This window comes from Apodemus sylvaticus, chromosome 7, assembly GCF_947179515.1.
Source record: "Apodemus sylvaticus chromosome 7, mApoSyl1.1, whole genome shotgun sequence".
NCBI classification, from domain to species: domain Eukaryota; kingdom Metazoa; phylum Chordata; class Mammalia; order Rodentia; family Muridae; genus Apodemus; species Apodemus sylvaticus.
This window is the reverse complement of record NC_067478.1, coordinates 80,530,964-80,546,574: the sequence shown is the minus strand read 5'-3', so window position 1 is coordinate 80,546,574 and position 15,611 is coordinate 80,530,964. Positions and strand designations below refer to the sequence as shown.

General features: G+C 49.2%; 1 protein-coding gene across 3 annotated transcripts in view; it reads right to left on the bottom strand.

The window, feature by feature from the left end:
* The window catches only part of Zbtb16 (zinc finger and BTB domain containing 16), a 181,751-nt gene that overhangs the window by 6,146 nt on the left and 159,994 nt on the right, over positions 1-15,611 (bottom strand). For all 3 annotated transcript variants that reach the window (XM_052188406.1, XM_052188407.1, XM_052188408.1), the window contains exon 5: positions 2,323-2,493. In XM_052188406.1, coding sequence (XP_052044366.1) covers positions 2,323-2,493 — 171 coding nt within the window. The remainder of the gene's footprint in view (positions 1-2,322; positions 2,494-15,611) is intronic.

Below are 15,611 nucleotides of genomic sequence, written 5' to 3'. Positions count from 1 at the left end.
ACCCCACCCAGGTTTCACAGCTCAGTAGCTACCAGACCTACAACCCTGTCCCCGAGAGCTAAGCGTGTCTGTCAGGCTGGCCATAATGTACATAAAGCTGGCGACAAAAGTCAAAATCCAATTTGTGGTATGTTGATTAACTCTGTAGGCGCGTTAATGAGCTTGACATTAAGTGCAGGACAAACGAGACTAATTAGAGCCCCTCTGGCCTGCCCAGGGCACCTGTGACCCTCCTTTTCCCCTGGTTTGTCATTACCGTGTGGCTTCCTCAGTTCTGGTCAACCCCAACGTCCTCCTTCCCCACCCCAGCCCCTGGGCTCCTCAGATCCTGTCCTCCCGGCCCCTCCCTTCCATGCAGCTGAGAGTTTATTATATGATGAGCCGTGTGAATTGAGGATCCATCAATGCCAAGAGCACGGCTGGACTAACGTACCAAACACAGCTGCTGATGTTAAACACCGGCCCCAGCAGCAAATGGGCCAAGAACAACGGAATATTAATAAGGCATTGTGTCAGGGGGTGTGCAGAGTCTGGGCTGGGCTGGTGTGAAAATCAGTGAGTGCTTGAATGTGTGTGCACAAGGGGCACACATGTCTGTGTTTCTAGAACAAGCAAGGGTTTCACCTAAACTCTGTCCTTGCAGGAGATCTGAGGCTTGGTTTACCCTGAGGAGAACTGGACTGGCACATGGCTAATTGAACTCTGAGAAGGGGCCAAGGGCAAAGCAAGCTGCATCTTGGGTGAACTCTTGAGTCATTCGTGCTATGTGACATCAAGTGACTTGACCCAGTGCCATACCTGGAGGTTGCTAAAGGAAGCTGGCCATCCTCCCTAAGACTGAATTAGGGATCCGTTGAGGGAATCATTGATGGGATGATATATCTTTCTTACAGGGAGATCCTTACGCAGACACTGCAGAGAAAGTTGCTGAGTATACCTCTTTCTCTTTGGTTGTTCTTGCTGGACCTTACCTGCTAAGACCCCCTCCTTTCTACCAAGCAGCCCTAGGATGTTCTAAGCATCTGGTGAGCCTTTCACATTTGATCATGATATCGTGTTGTGGTCCTCTGACTAGGATGGTATCCAGAACCCAGAGCCACGGCAGGCTCCTTAGTGAGACTGCTGACAACTGGCTGGACAGTACAGCTTAGCCCCTGAAAGTTTTATTCATCAGAACCCGACACCCATGGAAGGGTCAGCCACGTCCATCCCTCAGCTAAGAAAAGGCTCTTGAGAATGAGAAGTTCTTTCTGCCCTCCCTGAAGCGTGCAGAGCATTTATGTTCTGTATGTGTTCTCTTACATTCTTACAGAGAGGAGAGACTTGATCCCAGCTCTCCTGCAAAACCAGACCAGGAACGAACACACATCCACTAGCTCTCTCCAAAACCAGATCAGAACACACACACACACACACACACACACACACACACACACACACGGGGGTGAGGAGGAGATACAATTTAGAAATTGGTATTCTTTCACTCAGGGAAAGGACAGTAAGAAATTATTTCATTTTGTTGTAGAGCAAAGAGTTAAGTCGTCTATTTCTCAGCTAGGAAAAGACCCCCAGTTCCCTCCAGGCCCTCTGACTGGGTATTCTATCCCCTAAAGCAAGAGGGTGTGGCAAGGATAGGGAAGGACTAGGTAGCTAGCCCTGCCTACTTGACTCACACATGCCCTGCCTTTCACTCCATCGTGTGAACTGGCTGAACAGGGCTAGCTCATGGCCCTTGCTCAAATACTCTCATTGTCTTCCCTAGACAACATTAAGGCCACAGTAGAGGCTTCCTGTGTCTGCTGTGCAGGTGGGGTGAGTTCCTCAGTTACCCTCTGGAGCCCTGAGCTGACCTCAGTGCTGTTCTAGGATGGATTGTGGAAATAGTGGACTTGTAATAGTTAGGCCAGGCTTTCTCAAAATGTAATGTGCAACCCCCACCCCCAGTTAACAGAATCCCTTGGGGATACTCATTAGTGGTGTTGGGATCTAGAGCCCAGCCTGAACCACGGAACCAGAGTTTCGAAGGGTGGGCCTCAAGAGTATGATTTTCTTTTAATGAATATTTTCCGTGCTGTTTGTGGAATGATTGGGAACAGACTGTCTACAGGTGGAGGGGTGGGTGGTAGATTGGGAGAACTGTCAACATTTAAAATGTTCTATGGGAGCCCTTCTGTGTCTAACTTCAAGCGGAGAAGGACTGAGAATTCCGCAACCTGCAACACTGCAACACCCTCCCCCCCCCCACCCCCCCCACGCACACATACACACCATACATCTTTTGAAACCCAGCCATGATCCCCACCATCCCCTGGACCAGCCTACCTGTGTGTGAGCGAAGGTGGCGTTTGAGAGCCGTGTGGCTAGGGAAGGTGCGGTTGCACTCGCTGCAGATATAGCTGCGCACGCCTGCGTGGACCTCCATGTGCTGCTGGAGTGCACTCTGTGCCTGAAAGCGCTTCCCACACAGCAGACAGAAGACAGCCATGTCCGTGCCTGTGGGAGACAGCAGTGGGAGAGCCTTAGCCATGGAGAGACCCAAGGTCAGATTTTCACTCCTGAGGGCTGGGGTAAGACCCAGTGCTGCCACAGAGATCCTAAACCCCACACTCTATTAAGTCAACCCCCTGGGGCAGCCCAGGCCATGTGATGCTGACTGAGTACCCTGAATATAGCGTTGGAGGAAAAGAGACCTAAAGGTTCAGGGAGAAAGATACAAATCCACATGAGTGGTAAAGTAGATGCGTCTCTGCAAGGGATTTGAGTGCAAGGAAGGAGAAGGCAGGTGACTAAGAGTGTAATCACAGGACTGAAGACCTTACAGAGGCTGAGGCAGCAGTGGGAAGACAGGGTAGACTCTGTGTGAACCAACACTAACGTGGATCACATGGGCCGGCCATTGTTGTGACATAACTCACTTAAAACCACAAACCTCATAAAAAGAGAAAGAAGTGCAAGGAGATTAGCTCACCCCGATTTCCACAGGATTCTCAGTTGGGAGCAGCAAAGGGATTCATTCATTTATTTCCTAGAGTTACCTGTAGATCACCCCCACTCCCAACCCCCTGAGACAGGATTTCTCTCTGTAGTCCTGGCTGTCCTGGAACTCTGTCTGTAGACCAGGCTGGTCTTGATTTCAAAGATCTGCCTGCTTTTGCATCCTGAGTGCTGCAATTAAAGGCGCGAGCCACCACCATTGCCACCACTGTCACCACTACCACTGACCATATTCTTATAACCACTTTCCCATCTAAGAAATCAGGCATCTTAAGAGCCACTTAATATATTTCCCAGAAGGAAGACTCTCGGGTTCTGGGGATGAAACGATGGAAGCGTATACGAGTCCGAGCTCTGATCTCAGTACCACCCAGCACACAGGTCATCAACATTAGAACTGAGTCTGTGAACACTCAGAGAGAACCACACCAGGTTGAGTACGACTGCCAGCCCTAACGTTAGAAGCAGGGAGAACTTGAAGGGAAGAGCTAGGAGCCAGATCATGAGGGTTCTGACCAGCCATACTACAAAGCCCTGGGGTTCATCGTAAGACCAACGAGAAGTTGTCAAAGGATTATGAACTTGTGAATCACATGAAATATTCATTCAGTTCGACCTGGTCACTTGCCTGACTGGCCCAGTAGCCTAGATGCCCTACTGAAGCCCACAAAGGCAGGCTATTTCCCATTCAACACCTTCCTGACACAGCCTTCCAGCTGAGTCTCAGCTCACAGCTCCTTGCCTGCCATTTTGGATTTTATGTCTCTAAGAACATTAGCTCCCAATGCAAGCCCACCTGCTTTTCTCTCTGCCCATATCTGGATGGCATGGCCTGTGCTCAGTCCCACAGTGCTGTCTCTTGTGTGAGGGACACCAACAGAAAAGGTGGTCAGGTCAAGGTCTGCCAGTCTAGTCCAAAGAAGCAGGAGCAGGAGAGCATTTGGACTACTGAAAGTCATGGTCAATCAGTGTGGCATATGGAAGCTTCTGGAGGCCGAGGGCAGGGGGGGATGGGTGAGAGAGGAAGGAAAGGGACAGGAAGAGCTTTGCTGCCTCCCTGACTAGCAATGGCAACAACAAATGGGAGGGCTGGTTCGTGCCTCCTTAGGACCACACATGGCTTGGTCTCAAATAAAAGGCAAGAACCTCCCACCTCCCCTCACCACCACACAATTACCCACTGGTTCTTCACTTTGTAGACACTGCAGGGGAGCTACCTGTAGCCATGCTTCATCTACAGACAGCTAGGAGGGCTACGGGCTACATGGGAGGAAAATCCCTGATTTCCTCCAAAGGTCTGGGAGCAGAAGGGAAAGGACACTAAAGACCACCATTTCGTCTAGGTGCTTTATCTGTGCTGTCTGAAGCCATGCCTGGCTGTTATGTGGGTGCTGGGCATCCAAATGTAAGTCCTCATGCTCGCCCATCAATCACTTTACTCAGCTGAGTCACCTCCCTAGATTCTGAACCTCATTTTGGACACATCTGTTTGTCTGGGCTTCCCCTAGGCAGTAAGGAGCAAGCACCAAAGCAGGCTGGGATCACTCCAGAAATGGCCCAGAAAGCACAGTCAGAGGCTGGTCACTGGGCACAGGTATCTGAAGCATTCCAAACCCACACCCCACAGGAAGGAACCAGTAAGGTCTCTGGGAGAGATCTCAGGGACTCAGCTCCATCAGGTGCAGGAGGACATACTGAAAGAGATGGTCCATCAGGCAGAAGAAGCTGCAAACATTGACACTGAGGCCTTCAGCGTCCAGTCCAGCCTAGTAAGCAAGAACAGCATCCACCCACAAGTTCTAGTACACAGCACTGCAGTCCCAGATTCTTCAAGCTGAGGGTTTTCAGTACCTGCGCCCACTTTACCCTGAACTCTACCCTGTAGAAGCCCCAACTAGGCCAGGGGTTCAAACAGACTAGGAGGGTGAATGAATGTCACTCCTCGAGGACACCCTGAAATGTGCCACCTAGCAGAGTACACTGAGTGGCATTCTGCCCCCTTGTTCCCAAGGTGCTTAGAAGCTGCTCTTGTGAGCCACCTCCACCTCACAGAATGGCCTGAACTCGATTTATGTCCATTTACCTGTCTTATTCCATTACCAAGTGGCCAAGAAGAGGCTGAGATGGAGCCAAGAAGTTGGAGAGCATGCCAGGTTGGGGTGACTCCCATAGGACCTCAGAGGAGATTTTGAGTTCAGCTCTGAGAAACGGGGTATATCTGAGAAGAAAACAGCTAAGGGTGCACGGCAAGTGGATTTCAGAACAGGTAGCACAGAGGATGGAGACAAGCCAGGCAAACTGGGGAGGTCAGAAGACAGAGGACAGACAGAAAAGACAGACAGCATCCTACAGGCAAAGCAGGACCTCAGGGCTGGAGTCCTGTAAAGGTCTAGATGTCCCCTTCTCCACTGCAGAAGTGAGTGTGTTAAAATCATTACCCTCTGGGGATAGTTTTAGCAGGTAGGGGATTTACAAAGTCTTTTATTACAAGGGTGGAACCCTTCTCAACAAGATTAAAAGATCCTTTTTCATGGCAGAACACAGGACACAGTCAGAAGTCTGAGGTCTACAGCTAGGAAGAAGGACATCCCCGGAAGCCAGCCATGCTGCCCATCCCATCTCAGCCTGCCCACCCTCGGAACTGTGAGACATTCATCTCTAGATAGGAATCATCCAGTCTGTGGTCGCATGTTAGAGCAACTCAAACTGACCGAAGACAGGTAGGTGCCAAGTGTCCAACAGCCTAGTGGACAGTGTGTCTGTCCACATCCACGGTGTGGATGGTCCCAAGTGGCTGGAAGCAAGGAGAGAATGGATGGCTTTTGTCTACTACAGGAGGAAGGCAGAGACAAGATGAGGCCAGAGTCTTTGTGCCCAGGAAGAAAGCAGCTTGACAGGGGCTGGGCTCTAGTAGGGAAGAGTGAAAATCCCCAAACAGCCAGCTCTGCGTCTCACTGACTGGCTTAAGGGTCTACAATGACCAGTTAAAAAGAAGTATTATGACTCAGTGGTCTCTCCTTGGAATCCCACACAAATACAAGGTCCCTCCTTGGCCACTTAGCCACCAACCAAGACTCAGGGTGGTGGGGTTGTGGGGTAAGAGGAGTGTTTAAAGGTTCTGGATCCACTTTCTCCACTCTTTAGCTTGAAAACCAACACTCACCGTGAAAGAAAAAGAAAATCAGGAGGAGGTTCAGGAGGAAATGAGACACAAGTAAAACTATTGGCGCGTGCAAGTTAAAAATCTAAAGACTAGATGTGAGTTATTAAACAATTTGCTGTCGTTTCTGCCTAGCTGATTGTTTGCATGTATGATGAGTCAGGGCCGATTCTATTACACTGGGAGATTAAGCAAATAAATGCTAGCTTTTGGAAACACATTAAAATCTGGGGCTATGGAAATAAAATTATCTAGAAAATTGTATTAGCAATTCATTAGCTGCGGTGAGCTGTGTGGAGGGGCAGGGGACCCACTTTGCTAGCATGCCCTGCTTCCTGCAATGCCTCAGTTCTATCTGCCACTGAGGAGGCTGCCGTGGGAATCAGACCTAGTCCCCCCCATCAGGAAGGAGCTGGACTGTATGAAGATGGTCTCCAGCAATCATGGTCGGTGAGATGGAGAGAGGAAAAAGGAGCGGAGATTCTAGTTATGCCATTTCAAATGCCTTGGGATCTCATGTAAGCCATTTAGCCTCCCTGGATCAGAGTGTGTCCATCCTTTTCCATATTTCTGTGGTTGCTAAGAACAACAAATGAGATTCCTCACTTGAAAACTCTTTACAAAGTGGTTAGCTGTAGAGCTAATGCCAGCCCCAAAGATGCCTTTCTCTAAGCTAGAAAAGCCTGTTTCCTTCCTCTAAGTAGACAACAGATCCTCATTGTTGGCTAGAGAGATGGCTACGGTTTAATCTCCACATCTCCCTCAGCTGGACACCCTTGTGCAGTGAACCACCTGGAGGGTGACTTCTGGAAGCCCTGTGCAATGCCCAAGCATATGCTGTTTTATAGACTCTGAGTTGCCTTTTCCAGGAAGCTGACTCTAGCAATGGCATCTTGGATGACTTGTACTACATAGGACTTGGTGCCAAGGACACCATCTTCTTCTGAGCACTCACTGTTACAATGCATAAAACCCTTTATTGCATTTGCTTTTGACTTTCAGTTCTGCCTACGAAACTAAGCTGTCAAAGCAGGAACCAGAGAGCCTTCCTACCTCCCCAGCACACCGCACAGGGCCTAAAGCAAGCAGGTCCTCGATAAGTGTTATGTTGTGATGACAATACAGAGGGACTCTGGGATGGTAACAAAAGTGTGTGTATGCGGGGCAGGCGGTGGTCAGTAGGTCATGGTACAGAGATAGGTCTGGTGAGAGCTCAGGACTAAGTCTTATAAGCAAGGCCACTACCAAGGGCCTCCCACACAACCCTATCCTATCTCCATGGCAATCATTAAATCCAAGTGACACACCTGTGCCAAACTCACTGGCTCTCTGGGCTGGGTAGTTTTATGTCCACTTGACACAAGATAAGAGTCCTTAGAGAGGAGGGAACCTTAACTGAGAAAATGCCTCCATTCGAAAGGACTGTAGGCAAGGCCATAGAGCATTTTCTTAACTAGTGGCTGATGAGGATAGGGCCACCCCTGGCCTGGAGGTCTTGGGTTCTATTCGCAACAGGCTGGCAGAGCCATGGAGGCAAGCCAGTAAGCAGCACTCCTCTGTGGCCTCTGCATCAGCTCCTAACTCCAGGTTCCTGTCCTGCTCGAGCTCCTGCCTGCCCTGCTTTTGATAGTGAACTATTAGACAGATGTGTGAGTAAAAGAAACTGTTTCCTCTCAAGTAGCTATTGGTTGGGTTGCGATGTGATGTAAAAGCAATAATAACACTCCTACCATGTCTGTCAGACTACATCAGTATCTGAGCTATGCTGCTTAGAAGCACTAACTCAGACCCCTGAACCAGGCACTCCGCACCATACGGTGCAACGCTGCAAAACCCCTGCGTCTAGCCCAGGATAGCTGTTCTTGGCCTTGTGACTTTCTGGGGCAACTACTGTCCTTTCTGTAGCTGTAGACTCAGTCAGAAATGTCTTCCTGTGGCATCCGCTTACTGCCCAACCTCTTGCTGTCGGGAAGTAGCAGAAACTTTAAGGTGGATCCTAGGAAGGAGGTCTTCAAATCATTGTAGAATGCCCCTGAGCGGTGGAGCCTCCAGCCTGTTGTCTCTCTGGCTTCCTGGCCAGGAGGTGAGAGGATTTGGTCCTTCTCCAGCTCCTTGTCAGGAATGAGGAAGGCATCATCACAGGCCTAAGGGCAAGACGGGCTGTGAAGCAAAACCAACCTTTCCCATCCACAGCCTCACTCTCTCTGTTGTTCCTTACAGTAACAGAAAGCTGACCAGAGCCTCTGTACTGAAGTCACAGAACTCCTGATCAACCTGCTGCTTCTAACAATCGCTTCCTTGGGTTGCTGTGAGGTGACTGGCTACACTACCAAGTATATAAAAATCACATATCAATGTCTTCTTCCAATCTGGAAATTCCATTATAAATCACATACAAAACTTAGCCTCGGCCCAAAGAGAATTACATCATCAGGAAAAGGACCCTTCCCACCCCCACCCTCACATTTCTGGAGAGTGGGGAGATATGGCTTGGTCTAGATTCCTCAAGTACTTGACCAAGGGATCTGAACTAAGAAAAGGGACAGCAAGGATGAGTTTAGAATGTGGTTTGAGGAAATATGGGTAGGCTCCATGCAAACGCCTGTGACTCCTGTGCATAAATCCCCCTGAAGCAGAAAACCAGGGGAAAGGGGGGGTGCACATGGAAAGAAACAGAAGTCTCTACTTGTAGATGTAGTCTACGAGTCTAGTTAGTCTCTTGCTGGCTGAGAGTCAACAGTTCTAGCACGGGGACTGGAAAGATGGCTCAGTCGTTAAGAACACTTGTTCGCCTTGCAGAGGACCCAGATTGGTTCTCTGCATCCATGTTGGTTCACAACCCTCTGTAACTCCAGCTCCAGATGATTCGACATTCTTCTCTAGCCTCCACAGGCACTAGGCACATATGTGATAAACTGACACACATGCAAACATACATTCACATAAACATTTCTTTTAAAAAGGAAGAACTACAGCACCATTTGCTGTCAATGTTGCCCTACATGCTGATTCCTTTTCCATGACATGTTTCAAATAAAAACCATGCTTACGTATGTATGACTAGCCACGGCTGTTTCCGTTCCCAACTGCAAACCAGCAATTCTCTAGGAGTCTCTTAAGCAAGATTAGAAACTCTATTTTCAGGGAAAGATATGTCCAAGATCCCCTGTGAAGCCTCTGTGAACCATGGTTTTATCTGACCAGATTATCATCCTGCTCAGTGCACCTGAGAAGTCAACCTACAATTTCATTTGCGGGGCAGTACCACAGGAACCCTTCGAGGCACAACCTCAAAAGATACCAAAATCCCATACATTGTTAAAACATCTACGTTCACTGGGTGGTGGTGGCGCTTGCCTTTAATCCCAGCACTTGGGAGGCAGAGGCAGGTGGATTTCTGAGTTCGAGGCCAGCCTGGTTTACAGAGTGAGTTCCAGGACAGCCAGGGCTATACAGAGAAACCCTGTCTCAAATAAATAAACAAACAAACAACAACAAAAACATCTAAGTTCCATTTTCTCTTGAGATGCTCACACCCCCACTTGGGTGGATTGGCCCCTTCCTCTAAGTATTTCTCTTTCCGTTAACACTCACACTTGAATCTATGTTAAAACCTTTTCTTAAGAAACTCCAACTCTGCTTCACATGGACATGGACGTATCCCGAAATTCTCTGCTGCAGTACAGTTCACACTCTTGGCTCTGAGGAGAACTGAAGATGCTGCAGGCAGCAGCAGGGAACTGTGCCAACTCACTATCACAGGAGAAAGTGAGTCACACCAAGGCAGAACAGCCAGTCTGGGGTGTAACGCAGGTACAACCTACAGGCTCCTGATTTAAAAAAAACAAGTTTAATTTTAGCAGAAACTGGGAGAAAGCCAGGCCAGGGTAGAACAGGAGGCAGGAGGGCTGACATGGATCGAGGGCCTTTATCTTGTCCAGGTGATGATAGGGTCGGGAAGTGTGAGACACGAAAGCCACGTGTTTACACCTGTGCCAGTTCCATGCCAATTAGCACTTGAATGGAAAGGAAGGAAGGAGATCGGAGGGGCACTTTTGCAGCTGTGGAGGTGCTCAGGTGGTACACTTTCTTGGAGCAAGGCTCTTATTATCTCCCTCGACAGGCAGTTCCTTAATCAAAGGAGAAGAAGCTAAATATACTTCCGCTTCCTTGGGTAAACAGGCTGGGACTGCTCTGAGTGGGGTGTGCAGTGTGTGTGTGTACAGATGGTTTCTGGGGTGGTGTGTGTGTGTGTGTGTGTGTGTGTGTGTGTGTGTGTGTGTGTGTGTGGTGTGTGTGTGTGTGTGTGTGTGTGTGTGTACAGATGGTTCCTGGTGTCCAATCCCACTCAGCAAGGAAGCGCCATCTCTCCTACTACCCCAGCAGCTGCCCCGCCCCATAGGAACAAATATCAAATTGCACTGAATAAAACCCCTCAATTTCAACTGGAACCACCTCTGCCTCCATTCCCTTTCTCTAATCCAGCAAGCAGGTCTCTTCACTCCTGCTCACCCCTGGGGGGTTTTCTTTCCTAAGATACTTCTACTCTGCCTCCCCTCAGCTCTCTCTACCAGGTATGTGCCTCCAGGTTGCTGCTGAAGAAGATACAGAGATGCATCCCCCACTGTGCCAGAGACAGATACAGGCAGCACAGCTGACTCACAGTAAAGACAGAAAGCTCCGTCTGCATCTTAAGAAGCTGAAAAAGCCTGGGGGTGTGGATGCATGCAGTGGGCAGCAGAACAGAGACGAATGCCCAGACCCTCATATCTGCAGAACTACACTCTGCCTTCCCCTGAACCATCACTGAAGACTCGATAGACTCGGAGGATAGGCCCCCACGCTGCCCATTTATATCTTTCATTTCTCTTTGGGTGTTGAGTGGCAGGATCCCTTGCCACAAGAATCCAATCCACTCAGCTGAGGAACATCTCAGCCCGCTTGACCCTTGGTAACTTCAGCAGCCAGCAAGGTAAAGCTCAGTCCCACTCAGCCACTCTCTGCCTATCACGCTCACCCAACAGCCTGGAAAACATCTCAAAAGCCATGCCACTGCCGAGTTAGCGTCAAGCTCCTGCACAGGAGTTTGTCAAGTAATACTGACCTCCATTCCCCAAACCTACCCAGGAGACCCAAACCTTAGCCTCTAGCCTTCCTGTCTGGTTCAACCCTGTGAATCTCAAGGCTCTTCCAGTCCACACTCCCTCTTTCTCTTTTTCTTTTTATCTTTTTAGAACCTTAGGAGGTATCTACACAGTTCTCTAACCCTCTTCATTTCTGTGATGGGAAGGAAGAATCTTAGGGTTTGGTATTTGTCAAAGGAATAGAAATTCCTCAATGGATAACATAAACGGGGAGCAGGCAGCTGATTGAAATTTGTTTTAAAACTGAGCGGCTGCATTTTTCAAAACATAAGCACACGCCCCAGTTCCAGCCTCTTGGGGAATGCGGCTGCTTCCTCGGGCTGTGGCAGAGCCTGCTGCCTCCCGGAAACCCGTGTATTTGTTTAGCAGTGAGCCCAGACACAAGCGCATTTCATTACCCAGCACCTCCAGCTACAGTAAACAAATTTGTCAGCTCACTAGCTCATTAAGGTGCGCCCCGGACACTCGGGATTTATTGAGACCTGCACAATAAAAGTAACATGAACGGATTTACTAATTTTGTCAATCACTCCAACAAACCGGTCCAAGAAAATGTGGGAAAATAAATGGATGGCATGGGGGCAGACCTGCTCTTTGCTGTCAGTCATTACGGACAGCCCATTTCATAGACGCCAGGTTTTTCCCCCTAGGGTGCAGGGATGGGAGTAGAGATGCCAAGGGGAAAATGACACCACACATTCTGGTTCCCTGTGGGTTACTCTGAATCTCCCAAGGGCACACAGGCACACAGTCTCAGAACTCATGAACTTGGGGATGAGAACGCACTTCCGCAGAAGCAGCAGCCTCAGCAGCCTTGCAAGGGGGTAGTCCCCTGCTCCAGCAGCCCCTGTCCTCTTGGCCTCCTAGGCTACTTGTTGGACCTTTGCAGACATTCCAAACTGAACTTAAAACCTCCCCAGTCAGCGAGGGGGTGGGGTGGGGGGAGGGGGAGGAGCTAGAAGGGAAATGGGAAGGGGTGTGAAAAGGGGGGTCGGGATGGAAAGTAAATCCGGAGAGGTATGCAGCCCTCTGGTCTGTAACTTTCAAAATGACAGCAGGACGGGGCAAAGGTCAGGGAGTCTGAGGCCTTAAGCACCTCAGCCAGCTGTGGCAGGGAAGCCTGGAGCCCGCGGGACGCCTGCCCGTATAAATCAACAGTAAGCAGGGCCTGCTGGAGATCAGGGACAATGGGCCCACAAGGGGGTGGGAAGCAGGACAATGGGGCCTGGCCAGTGCGCAGGCCCGGAACAAATGTGCCCTGGCACCACAGGGGCCCCCATTTGTGAAACTAATTGGCCCACGATTGAAAAATTGGACCAACTTCAACAGCCCTGGGAGGAAAAACAGGCAGCCCACAAGAGCTCACCTAGCCTGACTCTGGCCTAGCCCTATAGGTGTGAAGCAAAGGCTTCGAGGGGGCTCCATTCTATCAGAGATGACCTAGCCTAGCCAGTCAGGAGGAAGGATGGTGTGGAGTTTGGTACTGGTGGATGTCATGCCAACTTCTCCCAGGACCTGGAGGAGAAACCATCCACCAGTTTCCCTATCGGGCTTGTTCTACGGGGGTAAAGCTGCGAGGTGAGACATACTGTTTGGGTTTTCTGAACCTCAGAGCTCATACAGCCTTCATCTAGGGCAAGTCAGTTCCTCCCTGAGTCCATCTCCCTTGCTGATTTTCAGGTCTGCAACCTCGATGGATAGTGAGTAACCTATTGCTCTCTGTAAGGCAGCCCTTACAGAGAATTTGTCTCTTGGAGCCTAATTCATCTGGTTTTGGGGGTTTCTGGAAACAGAGGCTCCAGAAATGTGTGATGGAGAGTCAGGATGGCACGAGCCAGCACAGGCAGGCTATCACCCAGCCTTTGTCTCTTGCCCCATCCCTCATTTGACCTTCATAGTAGACTCCCCATTGAAGAGGCTACAGGACAGAAAGCCATGGCAGCTTCACAAGAAGGCCTGCCTGGCTCAAGGACCCACTGTGAGCTCCTGGCTAGATGCCTCGGGCTCTTCATGGGGACCATGAAGGGAAAATGAAAGACCCTTGAAGAATTTGTCCATCTCTGATAGCCAATGTTCTAGACCCATGGAGGGCAGTGCCAAATGCCTTCAAGCAATTCCATAGCTTCAGTGGGAACCACTGTCTCAGGCTGACAGTCACGGGCAAGGCAGAGATAGAACCTGACATTGTCTAGGTACAAAGGACCCTGTGAGATGGGGAGTTTTTAGCAAGAGGTGGGAAGGACCTGGGGGACCACTCCCAGAGACCTAGGGAGTCATTCCTCAGACTGACCATGCATGTGTTAGGTAGCTCTTAAGTGGCTGGGGATAAGGACCCCTGAGTCCCATCTGAGTCAGGCAAGACTCTTCTGATGGCTGAGGATGCAACAAAGTAGGGACAGAAAGTTCGACATCCTAGCGCCAGGATGATATCAAAGTGCAGGGAGGGCATACAGGGGCAGGAGTGATGGCCCTCTGGATCCAGTGGCCTCGTCTTAGCCAGACCCAATGCACAGAGGCCCCCACCTTCTTAGTACAGCATTCCGAACTTGGCAGAGAGTGTGGGGCTTCCAGCTAAACATGGGGCCAGTTTCCATACCGGCACAGAAAATGATCCCTGGGTAGTTCTTCAAGTACACGAGACATTTTCCACAAAGGCCATTTCTCTAGTTCCCACAATGTCACCAGATGCCCCCCAGAAAGGGTTATGGTGTCCAGAAGTTCAATCTTGGAGGGGGAGAGGTAACCAATTTTCCTTGGGGGGGGGGAACTCAAGTATAATAAAGGAGTACAGCAAAGAGACGAGACAAAACAGAGCCTTAGAGAGATAGCATAGAGTGGGGAAGGAGAGGGGAGACAGAAACTAGAAGTAAGAGAAATACTGATTGGTTCAGAGCCTTTGCAATGTCTGACAAACATTGGCAGTGAAGAGAGAAAAAAATCCCCTGTAAATAAACAAACCAAACCAAAAAAAAAAAAAAAAAAAAAAAAAAAAAAAAAAAAAAGAAAAGAAAAAAGAAAAATCTAGAGAAAGAGAAGATGTATTCATTTTACTGACATTTTAATGGTTCCTCTCTTTCTCCCCCAGAAGATGATTACAAATTAAGCAGCATTTAAATGCTTTTTTACTGTCAACAATTAAAAAGAGGACTGTAGGCCCGAGAGCATGGCGGGCCATTCATTCCCACGGTAACCAGGCTACCCGAGACACGGTGAGGCTTCTTGTAGTGTACAGCACACAATGGCCCAAAAGGGACACGTGTGCATGTTAATGTTGCAGGACATTCAAAAGCAAGCGAACACCTAAGAAGCTCCAGGCACAGAGACAGACACCAAGAGTGAGGGCATGGATGGACCGGGGACCTAAAGTCTCAGTAATGGCAGAGGAAAAGTGTCAGTCTGATTACGCCCCACTCAATATGCCAGCATTTATTATCTGTGGTGCGTGCACACCTATGTGTGTATGTGTGTGTGTACACGTGCACATGTGTGTATGAAAGAACCAAAGATAGACGCCGAGTTGCTATCCTAAAAACAGGAAGAAACAAACAAGCTTCAGAGCTGTCAGAGCACTTGGACAGACAGACACTAGAACCAGACAGACCGTGGGAGGGTAGAGCCTGTAATACAGCCACTCCACTGATAACTGTAATATGTCCCGATCTGCTGGACCACAGGAATTACATGCCTGGTGATCTTTATCTCACTCGCTTCAGGGTGAAGAATGTCTGCCTTTGCAGCATCTACCAAAATAACCCATTTGCATTTTTAGGAAATCTCTTCCATTGATGATGAACCCACAGTAACCAAATGCATGGCTGGACTCTGCCTTCACCAGCTTACTGCCACCAAACCCGGCATCACTCTGATGCAGAGTCATGATGGAACTCTTTCAGCTAAATCAGTACGAATGTATATCATCTCAAGGATCTTTGAAAATAATGGACAAAAAAAAATAATAGAATAAAACCCAACGCTACTATACAGGGGAGATAGAAAGGTATTAGAGAGAAAATCAGGCAGGGGGCACAGACTACAGTTCCCAGTGTTTCCCCCTCTCTATAGACACGAGTGGGGCTGCCGGGTGGAGACTGAGAGGCCACATCTAGAAGCTGCTGGGTCCATTTCTGTGCTGTAAAAGTTTAATATGCAGGGGGGGACAACAGTGAAATAAAAGAGACACGTCCCCTTTAAAAGGAAATATAATTTACAGTGTGCAGCCAGGCGGCCCATAGTTTCAATCTCGTTTACTATAGAGAAAACTCTGCTAGCTGCTCTCTATCCCACAAATCCGATTTAATCAGACAAGCCAGCCA